This window comes from Pseudorca crassidens, chromosome 9, assembly GCF_039906515.1.
Source record: "Pseudorca crassidens isolate mPseCra1 chromosome 9, mPseCra1.hap1, whole genome shotgun sequence".
In the NCBI taxonomy this organism is placed as follows: domain Eukaryota; kingdom Metazoa; phylum Chordata; class Mammalia; order Artiodactyla; family Delphinidae; genus Pseudorca; species Pseudorca crassidens.
The window spans coordinates 94240476-94261919 of record NC_090304.1 but is presented as its reverse complement, the minus strand read 5'-3'; the positions used below and the strand labels follow the sequence as shown (position 1 = coordinate 94261919).

Below are 21444 nucleotides of genomic sequence, written 5' to 3'. Positions count from 1 at the left end.
GATTAAATGAAATAGAGTTGGTAAGCACAGTGCCTTGTATATGAAAAGTCTTTTAACTTATTAAATTCTCTTTAATTTATTATTGTTATTATCACTAGCCAGTTTTATTTTCAGGACAGCTGGAGTAAAACAGAAACAGACAATTTTGTATCTTATAGAGAATTTTATAGTTTTAAAAAGCATTTCCACAAATACAATCTTGTTTGACTAGAGTTTCAATAAATATTTATTTATTCACGTATTCAGCAGCTGTTTGTTCAGATCCTATTAGGTGTAATAATCATCTTTGGCATTGCAGGTTTGGTGCTGGAAACAGCAATAAGAAAGACGTGGACCTTACCTGGGCGGGGGGAGGAGTTAGACGATAAGCAGTAAACAAGGTGATTTCACAAAGAAGTCATTAGCGTGAAGAAAATCAGTGTGATGTAATAGAGAGCGACTGGAAGCCTACTTGAGGAGGATGAGGCGGCCAGGGAAGATCTTTCTCAGAAAGTGACATTTAAGCCCTTTCCCAAATGACAAGGAACCAGCCAAGTGAGGGTTCGGGAGCGGCCGCCCCAACTGAGGAAAACAGCGCGTGTAAATGCTGTCGGAGGGGGTGAGTGAAGCACGCACACGGTCTAGAAAGAAGGCCCGTGTGCTGGAGCTCAGGGAGGTCAAAGGACTTTGGACTTCGTTCTGCGGGTTCTGGGTGAGATAGGGTGTGGATCAGAGCACCAACCAAAGAGTCAGACTGTCTGGTTTGAAATCTGACCTATTATGTGGCCTTCGACAAGCTTCTTGACTTCCCTGCACCTAATTTTTACCATCTCCGAAATGAGAATGATAGTTCCATCCTCCTAGGATTGCTGTGAGGATTGAATGAGATAAAAATAATTGTGTAAAGTACTCAGAAGAGTATCTTAATACTGCTGTTTCTATCATCATCATCACCACCTTCATCCTCAAAACCCCCAATTTACAGATGAGAAAACTTAGAAATAAGAGGGTGGTTTTGAAATCAGAATATAGGCGTCTTGACTTCGAAACCGTCATTCTTTTTGCAATATATTCTGTAGCATGAGCTCCCCGAGAGAGATGTCTCTTGATCTGAATCTCTTTAGCTCAGAGCCCAGTTATACGCACCCGCGAATGTTTAAACAACGCAGAGAATATGATCAGTAAGGCCAGCAGAGACCCAGTGTGTGGTAGGGAGGCATTTCTGTGCCTGTGCCTTTCTCCCCACACCTGGAACCATCAGAACATCTAATTCCTTGAGTTTTGATGAGCGCTTTGGACCCTAAGCTGAAAGCCTTACTATGCACATAGGAATGAATAGAGGAGGGAGGAACTATTTTGAGGACCTTGTAAGATAACTGAATCTCTTCAGAAGGACATTCAAAACTCTTCATTAATTGCCTTAAATGAGGTCGTACATAATATAAATAAATGAAATCCAGGGATTATCCCCAGATTTTTTTCTGATCTGACTTTTAGTGAAGGTATTAAGTAACCAGACTACCAGACTTGAATTTCTCTCTCCTCCACCTCTTTCTGCCTTTGCCCAGTCTCTCCTGGAGTAAGCAAGGACATAGGTAAGGATCACAAAGCAAGAGAAACAAATTAGAAGTCAGGAGCTTGAAAAGCCGCCTGCTCACCTTGCCTCTAGTTCCTCAGCCCCAGCGGTGCTTCCCTCACCGACCTTGACGCAGGCTCTGTGTCTGTTGCAGAATGTGAGCACTTGATCCGCCACATGCTGGTGTTAGACCCCAACAAGCGCCTCTCCATGGAGCAGATCTGCAAGCACAAGTGGATGAAGCTAGGGGACGCTGATCCCAGCTTTGACAGGGTGAGCTGGGCACCACTCGCCCCAGGGAACTCCTCTTAGGGCTACTGCAGTCTCTTCTGCATGAGACTGTAATCAGGCCAGGACCTGAAAAGGCGGGCCTGGGTACAGACTTGTTGTGTAATCCTAAAGTAAGTGAAGCCAGCAAGAAGGAATCTTAAACCAGCTGAATTGTTGGAGAACAGTGATACCAGTTCCCTGCTGCTTGTCCCCAAATCAGAGTCTCTTCCCGGCTCTTGGGGCAGTACAGCCTCCTCCCACGGGGTTGTTTCCCTTCTCTTAGTGTGCTCAGTCCAGTGGCTCCCGTAGCATTCCTTTATTTGAACCACTATAGCCATCCCGGGTACCCCAAGGAGCTCAGGAAGATAGTGGCCTTAACGATCTTATCTGCTCCTAGTTGAGTGCCCAGGGCTTTCTTGCTTAGGCTTTGTCTGAGGCCAAGAATCTCCCAAGCCAGGCAGCATGGGACAGCTTGTTCATTTTATATGATGTACCATCTCGACATGGTTGATTGGGAGTTAGATAGCTTGCCTTTTTCTGTTACAGTTAATAGCTGAATGCCAGCAGCTGAAGGAAGAAAGACAGATGGACCCCCTAAATGAGGATGTCCTCTTAGCCATGGAGGACATGGGACTGGACAAAGAGCGGACACTACAGGTATCTGTAAATGAGTGGAGGACAAGGTGGGGTGTCGCTCTGCTCCCTCTGTCCTGCCTTTTCCATTATTCCTTCTTCCTGGGAACTTGGATCTTTTTGTTTTCCTCCCGTTCTTCTTCCTCTGCCCCTGTCTGGGCCTTGGAAGGAAGGCGCTTTGGTCTTCTAATGTTACTATTAAAAGGGATTTGGTCATTGACATGCCACATCACCCAGGTGTTTTGCTCTTTCCCCTTTTCTCTTGGTAGTCATTAAGATCAGATGCCTATGATCACTATAGTGCAATCTACAGCCTGCTGTGTGATCGGCATAAGAGACACAAAACTCTGCGTGTCGGACTACCTCCTAGCATGCCCCGAGCCATGGCATTTCAAGCACCAGTCAACATCCAGGTGGGCAATAACTCCAGTGACCAGATTCAGGACGAGTAACATGGAGGGGGGTTGGTTAGCCATCGCTCACTAACTCTAGGTCACGAGAGTTCCTATTCTTCCGTACCTCTGTCCCTTCCCGGCTGTCATCTCTTGCTTTGTCAGAGGTCAAGCAAAGAACTGAACCTTTCTTTGACAGAGAGGATGGAAGAGTAGCCCAGTACTTGGGAGGGACAACAATAGTTGAATTTTTCTTTTTTTAAAGAAACAGCGAATCATTGAGAGAGACTGTCCTCTCTAAAGAATGCTTCCTGGTAGCTTCTAAGGGCAGATGAACCAGAGACTCAGAGGTAGAAACATAGAGTTTAGCACTCAAGAATGCTTTGCAAGCCTATCATTATTTCCCTCTGGTACTGAAGGAACGTGTGTCTGTGTGCCTACTGCTTTCCAGGCGGAGCAGGCTGGTACCACTATGAACATCAGCGTTCCCCAGGTGCAGCTCATCAACCCAGAGAATCAAATTGTGGAGGCAAGTAGCAGCCTCTGATAGCTGTCAGCTGAAACTGCCTTCTTGCCCATAGCCTTGCTGCCTTTCCTTACTTCTTATTTCTAATTTGATTGTGTTTCTCTCCTCCTCAGCCGGATGGGGCGTTGAACTTGGACAGTGATGAGGGTGAAGAGCCTTCCCCTGAAGCGCTGGTCCGCTATTTGTCGATGAGGAGGCACACAGTGGGCGTGGCCGACCCACGGTGAGTATCTGCCCGATTAACACCCGGGCAGAGAATTCCCACTGACTTTGAGTTCCTACCATGGCACATTTTCCCTACTTCACTGTATCTCCCAGATGAGATCTAATCCAGTGGCCAAGACATGTTTTTAACTCAGTTCAGGGTCCCTGGTAGATGAGACTGGATTTGACTAAAAATCACAGAGCTGTCCCTCATGGATGGTGGGCTGAAAGCCACCATCGTGGCAGGTAATCACAGTACTTTGGTGAAGAGCATAGCATGTCTTTTCCCACAAAGATTAAGGTCTTCTGATCTAAGCCACGTAAAGGTACCCCTGGAAATTCATCCGAGTTTGACAGCCTTTAGAGATGTTGTTTGCCATATATTCTAATGCAAGACTCATCGAAGAAGTGAGGACAAATAGTATGATATAATTTGTATATGTTAAAAATTAAGTAGACAAAAATCCAAAAACACGCCAAATAAGTACCAGTTTCCCCAAGTGTTTCCCCATAACAGTCCTTCAGTGTGTCCCCTGCTGCCCTCACGCTGGGGAAGTGGACTGAAGACCAACTCTCCCAGTTTTGTTCTGCACTTGGAGATTCTCACGACTGAAATAGCCACCCCTCTTCTCTGGCTATTTCTTGTACAGAGGAGGGAAGAAAAGGGTGTGGCCAGGGCTCTCTTGAGAGCTCAGCTAGGGGCAAAGCTAGGGTTCTTTTTTCTCTGAGTTCTCAATTTCCAGAAAAGCCTCCCCTGCCTGCTGGTTTGCTTGCTTCACGTTTCTCATTCTCAGCCTACGATCAAACAGGCAATAGGGGAACATTCTGGCTCCAGAGACTGCGTCAGCTGCAAAGGGGTGGAGTCCCGTGTCGCGCTGTTAGTGGAAAGAGCTCTTATTTTAAAGTGTGCGGTAAACCCCACCATTGGAGCTCGACAGATCCACGCTTATCTGCCCATCAGCACTGACGGCACCGATTGCATTCTTTCCCTGGTGAATCAGTTGCTACTTCGGGCAGCCATTGTTTTAGTGGATGGCCTGTGTCCTCCTCCAGAAACTTGCCATTCACCTCCAGGCCTTGGAAACCTGAACTGGACTGGGGCCAGCGTTTCCTCTTGGCTCAGAGCTGTTGGTTTTATATGAGTGGTCCGTGAAGAATGGCGATTCCCAGGCCCAGATAGTAAAATGGCAGAGCGCCAGGTTCCGCACGCTAGGCTCTACACACCTCCACTCGCTCTGGGATCATAGAGGGAAATACAGATTTAGGAGGAAAGTAGAAAAATAAAACAAAATAAATTGTGCTGAACTTAGCAGTTTCATCACTTTGGGGATATAGGTTGTGAGTGAGAATTGTAACTGAACTTCTGTGTCATCCTGTTTCCTATCAGCACGGAGGTTATGGAAGATCTGCAGAAGCTGCTGCCTGGCTTTCCTGGAGTCAACCCGCAGGCTCCATTCCTGCAGGTGGCCCCTAACATGAACTTCATGCACAACCTCTTGCCCATGCAAAATCTGCAGCCAGCTGGGCAGCTGGAATACAAGGTACCCGGAAATGGGAGAGGGCTGGCCCCTAAATATGCGCATCTGAGCTTCCTTTGAGAGACTTTAAGGGACTGTCCCCAGGATTTAAGGGTGTCCTTATAGGGAAGGATGATTTCTCTTGCAAAGCAGCTCGGGTGAGAGGGAAGATTTCTCTAGTCTATGTCATCATCGTAGGATCCCTTAGTTTCAGTAGATTAGAGTGCCGCTGTTTTCTCTCCTCCTTTCCCCCCACCTCACCAATCTGCCCCTTCCCATTCTACTCCTGACAGGAGCAGTCCCTGTTACAGCCGCCCACCCTGCAGCTGCTGAACGGAATGGGCCCCCTTGGCCGGAGGGCATCAGATGGAGGCGCCAACATCCAACTGCATGCCCAGCAGCTGCTGAAGCGGCCACGGGGACCCTCCCCTCTTGTCACCATGACACCAGTGAGTTGCAGCACGAAGCCCAACTTGCTTTCTCAGAGGCCTTTGGTACAGAGGTTGTAGAACCCAGAGTCTCCAACTAAATGTCTGAATTTCTTCTTTCCCTCAATGTATGATGCTCAGTGTCATTCCCATTTTCTTCAGACTGGTAGAATTTTCCAGAGTTAATTTTTGGTTAACTTCTTCACTTAACCAAATAATTTCCACACTGCAACCTGCTTCTGGAGGCCTCATCCTCAGGGGGCTACTTATAGATACTTGCATAAAGGGCAGCTGCAGCCCTGCGCTTCGAGGGCGGGTGGGCAGGGGGGAGCGTTAGCCTCAGACCTGGCCTTCTGCAGGTAACGTTTCCCTGCCAGAGGGCAGTGGAAGCTAACAGTTTTCTCTGGACTTAATTGCTTTTTAGACTGGTTTCCAAAACTACATTCTCACCAACCCTTCCTCCTTTGATTAACACCACCTCACACTTTCGGTACAACCTGAATCACTTGATTATTTGGCTTTCACAAGCTCAAACCTGACAGCTGGTATCTTTCAATCCCAATTTTTTTATATGTGATGGTCACATTCAAAGATTCTCTTCTTCCGCTGGGTTCTGTTTATTTCTGATTATTTTTCTGTCGTAGGTAAATTCATTCATTCATTCCTTCATTCATTTATTCATTCATTTAGTCTCATGCTGCCTTAAGATTGGGTGCTAATTATATCCATAGCCCTTACTGGGTGCTTTAGGGCAGTGCTTCTTAATGTATCTCTAGTTGAGGACCTTTTTTCCCCTTCAATCCATCCATCAGGGATAAATACCTTTGTAAAATAAAATGAAAGTGAATTATTAGAGAAGTAAAACTTTTTAAATATATGAACTGCAAGGCTAAATTTTATTTGATTCAACAGAAAAAAATTACTCCGTTAAGTTGCTGTAAAGGTTTGTAAATCTCACTCTCTATTTCTTTACCCACCGTATTTTGGATTGGTAACGAAACAGTCTGTGGACTGGCACGGGTCCGCGGGCCACACTTTCAGTAACACTGCTGTCGGGAAAAGGAAAGAATTTATATTCACGGTTCCTGGCCTCACTGAGCTTATAATATGGGACAGTAAGATCCACATATGTGAAGTATTGGAATAACAGTAAAGGGCCATATGTGATTAAGTACCAGAGTGAAGACCATGGACTTGTAGGTGGCAGAGGCACTCAGAGAAGGGCAAGTTCAATGTAGGTTATGAAGGATCAGGGACAGCTTTATGGGAGGTGCGGTGACTTACTCTGTCCGTTGTAACTGTTTTTGCCAAGGTCGCTAACAAGCTTTTGTTGGTAAGTCCACTGGACATTTTTAATCTTCATCTTTTTGGACCTCCCAACTGTATTAGTCACTGCTGACCATTTTTCTCCTTGAAATATTGTCTTCTTTTACCCCATTCTCCTTGTTTTTTGTTTTGCACCTACCTCCTTTTCAGGTTCCCTTTCTTCTTTTTCCTTGAAGTAGGTGAAACCCAGAGTTTTATCTGAGGCCCTGTTTCCATCTCATTTTACATGCTCTCTCTGAGTGATCTTGTCCACTTCTCTAATTTCAGTTACTCAGTGATTCTCCAGCCCAGAATGCTCTTCTGAGTTCTATACTTCCGTATACATGACTACCGACTGCACGAATTTAGTTGGTTATTCAACAAGTACTTACCATTTTAATTCAGCGTGTCCTCAAATGAACTTATCCTGACTGTGTGAAACCTGTTTCTCCTGCTGGGTAACAGTGAATGGCACCGCCACTCTCCTGGTTAGACAAGCTAGGAATGTGGGTATTATCTTTACTTCTTCCCTCTCCCTTATTCCCCATGTCAAATCAGTTACCCGGGGCCTGTGAAGTAAGTATCTTACTTCTTTGCATCCCCACTGCCCTTCATCTAACCCAAGCCACTGTCCTCCTTTGCTTGGATTAGCACAGTGGCCTCCTAACCGGCTTCCTTGTTCCGGCTTGTCTTCTAATCCTCATCACCAGCCATTTCCATGCTGCAACTAAAGCAAGCCAGCTTTCTAAAATATAAATCTTGTAACATCATGTCCCTGCTTAAAATCTTTAGTGATTCACCACTGCCTTTTCTCAAAATAAACTTCTTAATGTGGTATTCAAGGCCATTTATAACTGGCCACAGTGTTCCTCTCCTGCCTCGTCTGTAGCCACTTCCTGCCTAACCCTGTTCACTCCAGCCTTGTAGAACTGTAGTAAGGGATCCGGAAACCCTAGGAGCATACAGACAATGGAACTATTCCAAAAGTTTGTTTTGTTTTATAATTATTGTCCGTTAAAAAAATGCTCTTTTGTAATAACTGAGGTATGATTTTTGCTCTGGTGCTTGAGGCGTGGTGATTATGTGAGCCACAGGCTGTGAGTAGCTATCCAGGATATACAGCATTGCAGTCCACAGGCAGACGGGAAGAGTCACAGTAATGCATGCATTGTGGCGGTCCTCATTTCACTTACATGTTTTGGTGCGTAACGGCGATTTTAAAGCATTGAATTGTAATTACACAACTTTACGTTATGTACTAAAGTGTGCTTTTAAAAAACCGGTATGCTTTTCTGGAGTAAAGGATATCTAAAGTCTGGAAATAACATTAATATGAAACAACAGGTCAGTTCCTGGACATTCCAGGTAAACAAGCTTCTCCTACATTTTCAGGTCCTCAGACACCCGCAGGCCTTCTCTTTTCTCTTGGTCTGGAAACCTCAGACGCTTGCGACCCCTTCCCCTCTTTGCTGGGCTAACTCCTGCTCATCCTTCAGGTCTCAGGTTTGGGGCCGTGTCCTCCAGAATGCCTTCCTCAATTCCCAAGCGCCCATGACTGGGTCCTGCTGTTTTGTACTTGTCCGTTTGCCTATCTCTGTCCTCCACTAGACTGTAAAACAAGGGCAAGAACTTTATTAATTCACATTTTGTCCTGGAACATAGTGGGCATTCAGCTATTTGTTGGATGAATAAATGAACGAAGGAAGATGAATCAGAGGAAGAAATTCAAATTAAAATCAACCGAGCGAGGTAAAAATGGAACAATGGAAAGGTATATGAAAGTTCTGTATAACCCAGGGATCCTAGAAAAGCTTTGCAGATTAAAAAAAAAGTGACAGAGAGGCCTGCCCCAAGCCCAGTGTCTAGAGTAAGAGCTCCTGCAGAAGAAGCGCCACCTTGAGCTTTTCCTTCCTGTCTCTCTTCAGGCAGTGCCAGCAGTTACCCCTGTGGACGAGGAGAGCTCGGATGGGGAGCCAGATCAGGAAGCTGTGCAGAGGTAATGTGGCATCTGGCAGTGCTTGCAGAACGTCCTTGGGCAGGCTCCCCCTGCAACCAGCGAAAGGTCACCTCTGCCCAAGGAGGTGGTACAGTGCAGCTTCAACCTTTGTGTGGTCTCTTTGCTCAAGCCAGATGGCATGTTCCTCCCCACATGGAAGTAACAGAAGACTACCCAGAAAATTTCATTTCTGTAAGCACCATTGGAAGTCCCCTAAGTGACAGCAATAACCATAAGAACTTTTTCTCTCCTCCCTCCTTCCTTCCTTGCCCCCTGCCTTCATATTGCAACTCTGATAGTATTCACAAGGCCCAAAGCCTGCTCCTACCTGCCAAGAACTGTTACTGAAAAGGAATTGGAGATTTGGGATGACAGTGATCCTAGCTAGTCTGGCCATGGACCGCTGGCATGGACTCTTCCTTTCCAAGAGAATGAATACCTCTTGTACTGTTTGCTGTGTGTTTCTTCCATCCCCTTGTATCAACAAAGAGATGTTGAAAAAAGAATATGGGATTCGGGCCAGGGACAGATGCAAATATCCATTGTTTGCAGAGATGCCTAATTCACAGAAAACGGCAGTGACCATCAGGCATGCTGTACTGTTCATTTGGCCTCAGTTCCATTAGCCATGGTCCTCAGCTCCGTGCACGCCCCCTTGTGAGAGCTGACTTTCTTATTTTCCGGGGAGGGGGGTTTGACCAGAATCCAGCATGTATTTTCCCAGAAATACAGGTGTTCTTCAAGATTATATGTTTTTTTCCCTTGAGGGAAGTTGAAATAAAATGGTTTTCATGGGCTCTTGGGGAAACTTCGGGTGTTTTTATCAAATGGATATTAAACCACTAATGGCTTACCCTCTGGCAAGTCTGCATACCGCTAATTACTCTCTAGTCTGTTAACTGTTTTTAGCTGGAATGGGCAAAGTAGTTAAGAATGAAACAAGACCACTTTATAAGACCCGGACGGTTGCTGGCCAGTATTCTTTCCCTACCCCCAGTAGCTTTGTGTGAGAGCTGCTGTTCAAAAAGAGTTTGGTCCCATGTGGGAAGAACAGTGAAGAACAGGGGTGTTGGCTGGTGGGCCAGCTCCTTCTACAGCGTAGCCGATAGAGGAGTCGTGTTGACTTTGTTTTTCTCTTGATGCTGTGGTTTCTATAGTTTGCCAGTCACAGGGTGTGTAAAGTCGTACGTGGGTGCTGCTGGTGTCCTGAAGAGAAATTAGGAAACTTACTGCCTTCCTACTTTAATTAGACAGCAGTATTTCATTTCATCTTGTCTTGCACTTTACTTCCTTCAGCTCCTTCTTTCTTCCTTAGACCAACATTTAAAGGGTAAAGTGCCCATCCGTTTTGAGGTAATGGAAGGAATAATGCTTCTTTTATTCATGCCCAATAAGGGCATCAGTGGTGGAGGGAGTCATCAGTCAGACCAAGGGGGACTGATACCTTATTGATGGTATTAGTGGTGGATCTGAAAGATCTTCAGAAGAAAAGTCATCAGCTTGTCCACTCTTCAGCTTTTGAAACTTCTGTTTTCTTGCCTTGCCTTTTTTTCCCCTAAAAAACAATTCTAAACATTTCATGTGGTTTCATTTCTTCATCCTTTAGAGAATGTTGGTTCCCTGGGGACAACATCAGTTTTTCTTCTCTGATGATGGAGTTACAGTCATGGGGCATGAGGGAAGGGGTGGTGTTGGAACTCGCTTAGCCCCACATGGAAAGATCTGTTTTCTGTGACTTGCAGCGAGGTCAGTCTCCAACGCTCGGGGCCAGTGGCATCAAGAGACACATGCGAAGCCCTTCTGAATATCTCTCTTGGCTCATCTCTAGGAACAATCCTTAGGGCTCATTTCCTCCGACTTGTAGTTTAGAAATTTGGAGAGAAAAGAGGAATGAAACTAACAAGTAGAAAATAAATTCTTTCCCTGAATGGAATGAAGTAAGGGAAATTGATCCCACTTTGTGAGCTACATCTGTTTTCTCTCTTCTCTTGATGGCTACTCTTAGGTCCAAAATTCAGCCACTTCAGTGGTAAGCCAACTTTTGTTGGCCTTTTGGAACGTGTTTCGCTTTCATCCAGTCAGGGATCTGTTGGCCATCGAGCCCTTTTTGAGCTCTGGCACTGTTTCACTCTGAGTGCTTTGGATTAACTTCTAATGCTTCTTGCTGAGGAATATTCCTGTCTGTCTTTTTTACTATGAAATGTGCTCCTGCTTGTTGCAGGTACTTGGCAAATAGGTCCAAAAGACATACACTGGCCATGACCAACCCTACAGCTGAGATCCCACCGGACCTACAGCGGCAGCTAGGACAGCAGCCTTTCCGTTCCCGGGTCTGGCCCCCTCACCTGGTACCTGATCAGCATCGGTGAGTAGCCACGTGAGCCGTGGGAGCTCCTTGAGGCTCATTGGACAGGCACCCTTCTGGCTAGTCCTACAGACATGGCGACTAGCATCGTGGCTTCAAATAGCATCCTGAACTTAGATCTTCTCAACTCCTTAACTAAGCAGTGCCCAGGGCAATATGAGATGCTTCTTTCCCATTACCTCGTAGGCATGCTTAGTACCTGCAGGTGATTCTCGTGATTCTAGATGTTGACTTATAGATGAAACTGAACTTGAAACCTGAAAGTGGGTGAAGCTCTTAGAAGGCCAACTGGAAATAGAAGGATCTGTAGCCACATCAGTAGGCTTGACCTTTAATAACCCATCGCCATCAAAAGAATGAGCACTTCTTATCACATGACCGCTGAACAAGGAGCTTAGGTATGGGGGAAGATGCATTCCTTTGTGAGTGGCAGAGCAGGGATACTGCATCCTCTTGAGTGTTGTGCTTGAAAAGTCATCCTTGCAATATTCTGACGGCCAGATCTTTCAGTAGGTCTCTGATACATTTATAATTCATTGTCTTAAAGAAATAAAAACAAGTGTAACCTTTCTTGCCAAGAAAACTTCACAAAATTGAGTTCAAGTAAGCCTTGGAACAGAGGGGAATGACACTTTGCTGGCTTAAGAAGATGATTATCTTCTGGGAACACCGCGATGACTGAAAATCTTAACCTTTAGTCCATCCTGAAGCTGTCCCCAAGCTCAAAGGCCACACTTTGAAAGCCACCACCAGTTGCTAGAGCTTATTTTCTTTCAATCTTTTTGGGAGGACAGCGAAAAGCAGTCTTACTTGGGAAGGTTGGAAAGCAGATTCCAAGGAGATTAAGTCTATAAATGTGTTGTTTTCAGTCTTGCAACAGGCTCACACTGGCAGTCTTGACGCAGTGCTTTCATTGTGTCTAGTTACCCACTGGGCATCAGAGATAATCAGCAGAGACAGGTGACCTCTGAGCAGACTGAGACTTCATTAGTGCCACGTTGGAACTTAGAAAGGAGGAAGATAAGCTTTTATAAATGACCATGAATAATGCCGTGAACATGGTTTATTAGTAGAAATGACATTTCTCAAATAAAACTCTGATGGCACGGGAAGACAGTATTTTTCTAAGGAAAATCTCTCGGGGCCTACACTGTTACCATACTACATCGAGAGTACTTTGAGTGATTATTAGCTGCATTTTCCACTCCAAACATTTTCTGTGATTTCTCAATAACTGAGTTCTACACTGTTACCTAATAGACCCTTTATTACTTTGTTTCTCCCTGTTTCTATCTTCCCCTCCTTTATAGCCCCACACTTAATTTTTCATCCTATGTCAGGGTCTGTTGTCTAGTTTCAGGCCTTTGGGTTTAATCGCTGTTTGATTCAGGTGCTCCTCAGGATGTGTTCGTACGGGGGAAGCATGAAGCTCAGCGCATCTCCCTAGTCTGCCTTTATCAGACCTGATATCCTGTTTACACCTGTTACTAAAGAAAGACCACATTGGCCCACGGCTCCATTTGTGTGGTCTCCACCCTGCCTAGTCATTGTCAAGGCCTTGCCTGCTGGAAATCTGTCTGCTGCCTGTTTTTGTGTGAACACTCCTGGTAGAGGGTTTCCTATGGTCAAGCCAGTTCGAATTGGAATGAATGTTTTATGAGTGACAGATTGTGTACGGTGGGGCATTTATGCAACCTCAGCGTGTCTCAATGGGGTTGTAAAAACATGGCAACACAAGAGGCTGAAGTAAGTCTTCAGGGGAAAAGAGAAACTTTCCCAGGCTATAAAACACTGAAAATGGGTAGCCTGAATAGATTACTGAATTCCTTTCATTTGCTGGAGGAAGTGACTCAAGAACATCACATATTATCTATTCTTCTGGGGTATCATAGATGAAGTCCAACATGGAGACAGAAGATGGGTCTGACTGACCTTCTCAATGAGGGGAGTGTGTAAGTTAAAATTAAAAAAAAAATTTAAGTGTAATTAACAACAACAACAAAAAACAACTGACACAGATGGATTTTATCTAGGTGGGGTGCCAAGTCCCTGTTTGAAGAGTGTAATGGGAATATCAGCCTAACATGAGGCTGTCCTGAGTTTGAACATGATTGCTAATAAAAATAAAACACAGTTGATACTATCAGTGCTTCCAAAATGAGCAGCTGCATCAGAACTGTTCCACTGAATCTGCTGTGCTGGGCTGCCGGGGGTGTCAGTCTGTTCACAACCTGATCTTCTGGAAAAGCCATGAAATACCCGGACCTGGGAGTATTGCTCTGAGGGGAGAGAATGTGTTTTGTGCAGACAGGCCATATTAACTCCTTGAAGAACATGACTTTCTGAATGAATCAGAAATGTGTCCATTATCAGAATATATTGCAAGTGTAAGAATCAAATTTTAGGAGACAATAGTATTTGCTTGCTTTGACTCCAAACACCTGAAGTAGAAGCAGAAATAAGAAGTATTGAGGAAATACTCCTGAGAGCGGCTCTCACGGTCACTGTTTCTGGAGTGCGTCTGCCAAAACCATTTGTCTTTTGTGTTGCTGAACCAGATACATGTTCGTGTTCGTTTCATCAGCTCCCTCCTGTTCAGTTTCAGGTAGAGTCTGAAACAGGAGCCATCGTTAGAGAAGAGAGGGTGAAGGGCTTTCACCTGCTGCCAGAACCCTCTTGACCCCTCTGCACAGTCACCAGACCCTCCTAGTCCCTCCCTGTCTGCCGCGTTTGAACTCGCTTGTTAACCCTCTTCCTTAGCCTTGGTTCTGCTTCAGTCCAGAAGGAGTGACTGGCAAGGTGGTCCATCATTTCACCCATGGCTCAGTGTGATGTCACCTCTGCCCTCGACATGAAATCCTGATCCTTTCCATCAGCTGCTGGAATGCTGCCTTGGCAGCCTTTTATCTGCTTACCTCAACCCATAAACATCTCTTTCTGATTAGGTAACAAGTACAGGTGGTAGCTTCTAACTCTGATGCTGTCTTAGGCATTCCTTATCGATAGCTTGTTCTTTCTTTCCGTAAGACACTGGCTGTGTTCTGATTGAGCAGTGGGTCATTTTGAAGGTTATCCACGTGATTCCTCTTTCATTAGCAGGTTGGGAGGGTGCCACTGCTCTGAGAAGTTAACTTTCACGGCAGGTAACCTTATTTGCGTTGACCAGGTACGTGCAGGATCTTGAGGCCCACATTCCTTAAGAATGGTCTGTCTCCATCTGGGGATCACAAGTCCCCATTTTCCCCACTTTAACCTGCACCCTCCGTTTTCTAGCACAAAACCTGTGAATTCCAGGCCAGACCTTTGACCCCACAGTTGACTGTAGTTTCCCTCTGGTCCGTCATACGGAGAATGCTGCTCAGGGAAAACTTCGGGTCAGACGGGTAGGTTTGTTCTAGGTTTCTAAAGGCACTAGATAGAGACATGATTATAAAAGCAAGAGTTCCTATACAGCTGGGCCTGCGGGATACTGTGAAGCTCTTCTCTCTGACCCAGTGTATTTGTAAGAACCGGATGTATTTGATCCCAGGACCTTACCGGGCTTGAATGTTAAGCCAACTCAAGGTAAGTGGAAATGGACGATGGTCACTTGGATGCCTCTGAAGGGAAGCAGGCTAGGGAAACGACTGGCCTCTGGAGATGACGTGGAGATGGCGTAATGTGCAGGGCTGCACGTGCAGCCAGCAAGCTTTGTGTTCATCTGGAGCAGTGTCCCTAGGTGATTTGGTCAAAACCCCTGAGTCCTGGCCCCTAACCTTCTCTTCCCATGTATTCAGCTCTACCTACAAGGACTCCAACACCCTGCACCTCCCTACGGAGCGTTTCTCCCCTGTGCGCCGGTTCTCTGATGGGGCTGCCAGCATCCAGGCCTTCAAAGCTCACCTGGAAAAAATGGGCAACAACAGCAGCATCAAACAGTTGCAGCAGGTAATGGAAGAGATGGCAGGCATCTCTGGAGAAGCGTGGGTAACAGAGACCGCTATTGCAGGAGGACCCGGGTGTTAAACTTTCTACCCCCTTCATGTCAGCAGCACTGAAGTTTTAGAGGTTCCAAAGCAAATAGCTTCCTGACACTCTCCTTACTTCTTGTTATGTCCAGCTTTCCCCAGGAAGGGACTAAATTTTCCCCTTGTCTCTGTAGTTCATTAGAGAGGAATTTCTGGGCTTGTGTTTCAGTGGGAGGCCCCAGGGAACGTCCTTCGAAGCAACCCTGGCATTCCTCTCATGATTTATGGGCACTGGGTCTTGTTGGAGCCTGCTCTGCATTCTTACCACCTGGCATCCTCTCCAGCTGGTATGGAATGGTGCTCCCAGAGGAAGGAAGTGCGCCTCCAGGCTTTATAAAGGGCTGGCTTCCTTTCTGCCTTCCTGACGACCAAGCTTCGAGTGGCATGTGCTTTGTACACAGATTTCACACTGGAACCTTTGCTTGTACGCAGGCCATCTTGGTGTTTTCCTTTTGTTCTGCCAGGACAGAGCATGAATGTATTTCGTACACAAATGCCTACGTAAATGGGTTAGTTGCTCCTCAAGGACACTGTTCTTCTATGTGGCTCCTTCTGCCCGTGAGACCTGGGGGCAGATCTGCATCTGCTGACATCACCGCGCGGCGTGGGCCTGGCTGCATCCCATCTGTATTAACCGCTTTCCCTTCAGGAGTGCGAGCAGCTGCAGAAGATGTACGGGGGGCAGATTGATGAAAGAGCCCTGGAGAAGACCCAGCAGCAGCACATGCTGTACCAGCAGGAGCAGCACCATCAAATTCTCCACCAACAGATTCAAGTAGGCCTCTTCCCTCTTTGCTTTTTCTCCAGCTTCTCTGGAGTTTGCTTTCGGGCTGATTTGCCTGTGAACTTTGGAGGAGATCCCGCAGGGCAAAGAGGAGCTGAGTTGTATGCATGGTTGCTATGTTTGAGTAAAGGTAATCAAACCTTTTGATGAACAACAATAGCATAAATCTTGGTCACAGAGAGTTTCTTCCCTTCCTGAGAACGGCTCTCATTAATCCTCAAGCTCACGAGTGTTCTTTCTCCTTTCCCGCATTTGTTGTAGGATTCTATCTGTCCTCCTCAGCCTTCTCCACCCCTTCAGGCTGCGTGTGAGAATCAGCCCGCCCTCCTCACCCACCAGCTCCAGAGGTAATGAAGCGTGGTGTTTCATGCCTAAGCTGTTGGCCTGACTCTCATGGGCGATACTGACTGACTCTAACATTCACCTTGGAAGAACCCACTTGAAAAGCAGGGAGGCCAGTGTCAATTTTCGTGGCCCCCTAAAACCCCAACTCCCTGTGCCGCTTCATTTTCTTAGCCCCGTGAACAAAGTAACCTGACGCCAGTAATAGAGGAGGCCAGACCGAGGCCCACAGTGACCTCTGCCCCCTTGGGAAGTCTGGGGAAATAAGATGTGGACGGCTCTAAGTAGACTGTGGTGGGCGGTCTGTGCATGTCTGTCTAGCCTGGAGTCTTATCAAAAACCAAAGAAGTAGTTTCCGCCTGTGTGTCAAATGGCGGAAACTAACTGCAAGGCCACCCTGCCACCTCCGGAAGCGCGTTTGCTCATCTGGCTCTGTTGTTTTCAAGGTTAAGGATCCAGCCTGCAAGCCCTCCCCCCAGCCACGCCAGCAACCACCTCTTCAGACCGCCCAGTAACAGCCCTCCCCCCATGAGCAGCGCCATGGTCCAGCCTCACGGTGAGTGCAGAGGTTTATGCCGAACCGTGGTGTGCCGCAGGGAGAAGAGAGGCCTAGCCTGAGTGCCTCAAGCCCTCGATCGATTCGGGTGGCAGAGTGACGTAGTGTTCAAGGGAGGCTGCCTTAGTTTGACTTCTTCTACCAACTCCTGAGCTGTGAGACCTCAGGCGAGTTTGTTAACTTCTGGGCGCCTCAGCTTGCTCAAAGGTGAAATAGGGATGCTAGTACTATTTACTGAATAAATATATATGTTAAATTCTTGAAATAGTCTCCAGAACAAAATAGGTCTCAGTAAAGGTTGACCGTTAATAATATTTTTCATAAAACCCCCTCCAACTCTACCCAATGAAAGGCGACTACCGGAACCTTCCTTCCTGTCATGCCTGGGTTTGGTGATCCACTGGGCACGTGGCTCCTCGCTTGTGGGCGTTTAGATGAAGGTGAAGATGAGTGTGCCCTAGTCTGTGGGCCTCAGAGACCAGCACTCTGAGCATTTAGTATTCCAAAAACTGAGGATCTCTTAAGTAACGCCACCCAATGTAGATCCCCTGGAGAGTTCAAATTGCTCTCTAGGCCCTTCCTACCCAAAGTGGGGTCCCCGACGAACAACATCGGTGGGAAGAGTCGAATCTCAGATCTTATCGCAGACCCGCTGAATCAGACTCTACATCTTAGCAAGATCCCCGGGCCGTTTGCATGTGCGTTAGAGTTTGAGAAGCACTGCCCTGGATCAGAGCTCCTCAAAGAATAATCTACAGACCAGCTTTCGGGCAACTTATTGGAACGACAAATTCCTGGAATTACAAATTACTGAATCGGCATTCCGCGGGTCGGGCCCAGGAGAGCCTGTGTTTTCTCGAGTCCTCTAGAGGAGCCTTCGGCATCCTGGCGTTGGAGAAGCACTGCTCTGGGTGGTATGCAGGTTAGGTGTCCTCACTGGCTCCCGTGACTTCCGGCCAGCTGGTAACCCGGGCATTTGGTCACTCTGAGGTTCCTTTCTCTCCAGGTGCTGCATCTCCCTCCCAGTTTCAAGGCTTCCCCTCCCGCAGTGCAGTCTTCCAGCAGCAGCCTGAGAACTGCTCCCCTCCTCCCAGCGTGGCACTAACCTGCTTGGGCCTACAGCAGCCTCCCCAGTCACAGCAGGTGACCATCCAGGTCCAGGAGCCTGTTGACATGCTCAGCAGCATGCCCGGGACAGCTGCAGGCTCTGCTGGCCGGGGCGTCTCCATCAGCCCCAGCGCCAGTCAGGTTCAGATGCAGCACCGGACCAGCCTGATGGCCGCCTTCAGCTATGGGCACCGGCCCTTGTCCAAGCAGCTGAGTGCCGACAGTGCGGAGGCCCACAGGTAAGCCGGCCCAGGGTCACCTAGCCGCCTCTCCAGGTGACCTAGGTGGGAGGAAGCCCCTTAGCAGGGCGAGAGAGGAGGAGGAAAGGAGAAGGGTTCTGACTGGGCTGTGCTCATTTCAGCCTTATTAAAATTGGGGTGGTGGGTTTGGGACGGACTTGAAACCTATATATTGACCCAGGATCAAAATGCTAATGAGACAGAGGAAGACAAGGACAAAGCTACCTTACTATATGTGTGCAAAGAAGAAAGTGGCCAATTAGAGGAGTTGGTAAAAATGCCATTTCCCCTTGTCTGTTCTTTTAGGATTGTTTCTTTCTCTGTCACCCATATTCTAAGAGATGGGTACATCTTAATAGTTCAAGTGACATTGCTACCTTCAACCAGAGGGGATGGGTGGGGATGACGCATACATCCCCATCTTCCCTGCCCCATCCACCGCAGTCCTCTGTACCAGCGGGGGCTCCCCACTGAGGAAGCGTGGTAGCTGTTCCCCTGGGGAGTCTAGCACACTTGTCACATGGATGCCTGGTACTCATTCCCTTTTGTGTCTGCAGCTTGAACGTGAATCGGTTCTCCCCTGCTAACTACGACCAGGCGCATTTACACCCCCATCTGTTTTCGGACCAGTCCCGGGGTTCCCCCAGCAGCTACAGCCCTTCAGCAGGAGTGGGGTTACCTCCCACCCAAGCCCTGAAAGTCCCTCCACTTGACCAGTTCCCCACCTTCCCTCCCAGCGCACATCAGCAGCCACCGCACTATACCGCGTCGGCGCTGCAGCAGGCCCTGCTGTCCCCGACGCCGCCGGACTACGCCCGACACCAGCAGGTCCCCCACATCCTCCAAGGACTGCTCTCCCCCCGGCATTCGCTCACCGGCCACTCGGACATTCGGCTGCCCCCAGCAGAGTTTGCACAGCTCATTAAAAGGCAGCAGCGGCAGCAACAGCAGCAGCAGCAAGAGTACCAAGAACTGTTCAGGCATATGAACCAGGGGGATGCAGGGAGTCTGGCTCCCGGCCTCGGGGGACAGAGTATGACAGAGCGCCAGGCTTTACCGTATCAAAACGCTGACTCTTATCACCACCACCACACCAGCCCCCAGCATCTTCTGCAAATCAGGGCGCAAGAATGTATCTCGCAGGTTTCCTCACCCACCCCGACCCACGGTTACGCTCACCAGCCGGCGCTCGTGCACTCGGAGAGCATGGAGGAGGAGTGCTCATGTGAGGGGGCCAAGGACGGCTTTCCGGACAGGAAGAACGTGAACACGTTGACCAAAGGTTGCCACGATGGCCCCCTGCTCTTGAGTACTGGCGGGCCCGGGGACCCTGAATCTTTACTAGGAACCGTGAGTCATGTGCAGGAGTTGGGGATACATCCGTACCGACAGCCAGCTGCTGCGTTCAATAGAAATAAGGTGTCCAGCCGAGGTAAGAGCCCCGCAAAGGCCAGTCCTGGGCCAGTCTGCCCTCATTCAGTTAGCTCAGCAGTATTACCTTTCTTCAGCTGGTACTCTGGGTTCCTAAGAAAAAAAGAATTCCTGAGAAGCCCTGCAGCACTGTTTAGGGGAGAAGCACGTAGGAAGTGGGTATTTGGTGGGGAAGGGGATCTGTTTTGAAACTTAAAAGAGAGTGATAGACAATTAACATACAGATAGTACAGTCAGTAAGGTATATTACCTGTTTCCTATATTTGTACCGTGGTTCCTTAGAACCCAGAATTTCTCGGCTGTCATCAGAATAGCTGGCTTTAACCTCTGCGGTAGAATAAAAGCCAGCCGGTGCTAAGGAAACAGGATTTAGTGTAAGTAGTGTTGAACTAACAGTCAGGGCCCCTCAGTCCTGGACATGCCTGTGTTACGAATGCAGTGACCTTGTCACTTAAACCTCAGGTTCTTATTTCCTCATCTGTGAAAAAGGGCGGGAGGAATAACGGTCCTTTGCAGAGTATTTGTGAAGATTAAAACATACACGTATGTATTTATGTTTATGCGTAATGTTTGTGTGTGTGACACAGAGAGAGGGAGAGGGAGAGAGAGGCACACTGGATCATCTGAATGTATGATGTAAATAATTTGAGGTATTATTATTACTCTGATCACTTTGTTAATAAGCTAAACACAGAATATTACAGCATCATAAGGGACCCCATGCCATTTCATTTAGTATCACTGTATAATTAGCGAGCACATTCATTTTCATTTGGGAGGAGATTGGGATTACTGTCAGTAACTTATACTCAGAAGACATTGTTCCACTCGTGTCATGGCATTCACCCTACTCGAAATCTGGACTGACATCCCTCCCATCATCACAGATCTTGAAAACGCGTTTCTCCATGAAATATACAACCCCGAAGCTGGGCACTTCTCCCCATCCTCCCCTTCTTGAAGCTGCCTGCCTCTCCTGCCCTGTCCTTTTAAAGTCAGCACACAAAACTCAACTCCTGGGGGAATTGGGTCAGCTGGCACAGAGCAGGATGGAAGACCTGGCTCTAAATCAGTTTACCTGCAGAGGACCTGGTGCCTTCACGTTGTGCTCATTAAGCACTGACAGGGGTGTGGTTCCATAAAACTCCAGTTAAATCCTGGGCTTTTGGGCAGATGGGTGCCATCCGGTTTGAGGTCTGCACCAGTCAGACGTATCGTGTCCACCTGCGGCTGCTGTGTTTTTAGGCAGACGTAGGATGGTGGGAGGTTCCGGAGCCAGGCCATATGTGGATTGGCTGACAGACTTGGGGATGTTTAGGCTCGGGGGAAGAAACTCAGGAGAGCTGTCGTACCTGTCAGACGGAAAAGGTATGGGGTCATATTATGGGGCAGAACCAAGATCAGGATAGAAGTTGCAGCAGACTTCAGTTCCCTGGGGAAGACCTTCCTGAGAACTTTCCAGAATAGGCTGCTCAGCAGCCTGGGAGCTTCCTGTGGCTGGGAGTGTTCTAGCAGAGGCAGCTTGACGGCATCAGGGATGCTGTGGGAAAGCTTCCTGTGCGAATGACAGCTTTCACCAGAAAAGGAGAAAAGCTGACACTTCCGTAGTGCTTTCCATGTGCCAGACACCAGATGCTGTTCACATATGAATTTGTCTATTCCTCACAACTCTTACTGTCCCCATTTTACCAGTGAGACACCTGAGGCACAGATTAAGTGATTTGCCCCCAGGGCCCACAGCTCGGGAGTAGCACTGAACCCGAGAGCTACTCACTTCACGCCAGCAG

General features: G+C 47.6%; 1 protein-coding gene across 6 annotated transcripts in view; it reads left to right on the top strand.

The window, feature by feature from the left end:
- The window catches only part of SIK3 (SIK family kinase 3), a 245552-nt gene that overhangs the window by 211591 nt on the left and 12517 nt on the right, over positions 1-21444 (top strand). For 2 of the 6 annotated variants that reach the window (XM_067751116.1, XM_067751112.1), the window contains exons 7-21: positions 1710-1828; positions 2372-2482; positions 2728-2871; positions 3302-3379; positions 3490-3599; positions 4968-5121; positions 5391-5546; positions 8756-8826; positions 11048-11191; positions 14968-15118; positions 15848-15973; positions 16244-16329; positions 16771-16880; positions 17887-18226; positions 18784-19658. In XM_067751116.1, coding sequence (XP_067607217.1) covers positions 1710-1828; positions 2372-2482; positions 2728-2871; positions 3302-3379; positions 3490-3599; positions 4968-5121; positions 5391-5546; positions 8756-8826; positions 11048-11191; positions 14968-15118; positions 15848-15973; positions 16244-16329; positions 16771-16880; positions 17887-18226; positions 18784-19658 — 2775 coding nt within the window. Of the gene's footprint in view, positions 1-1709; positions 1829-2371; positions 2483-2727; positions 2872-3301; positions 3380-3489; positions 3600-4967; positions 5122-5390; positions 5547-7118; positions 8580-8755; positions 8827-11047; positions 11192-14967; positions 15119-15847; positions 15974-16243; positions 16330-16770; positions 16881-17886; positions 18227-18783; positions 19659-21444 lie in introns of those variants that run through there. The other 4 variants (XM_067751114.1, XM_067751115.1, XM_067751113.1 and 1 more) reach the window with 4 other exon arrangements.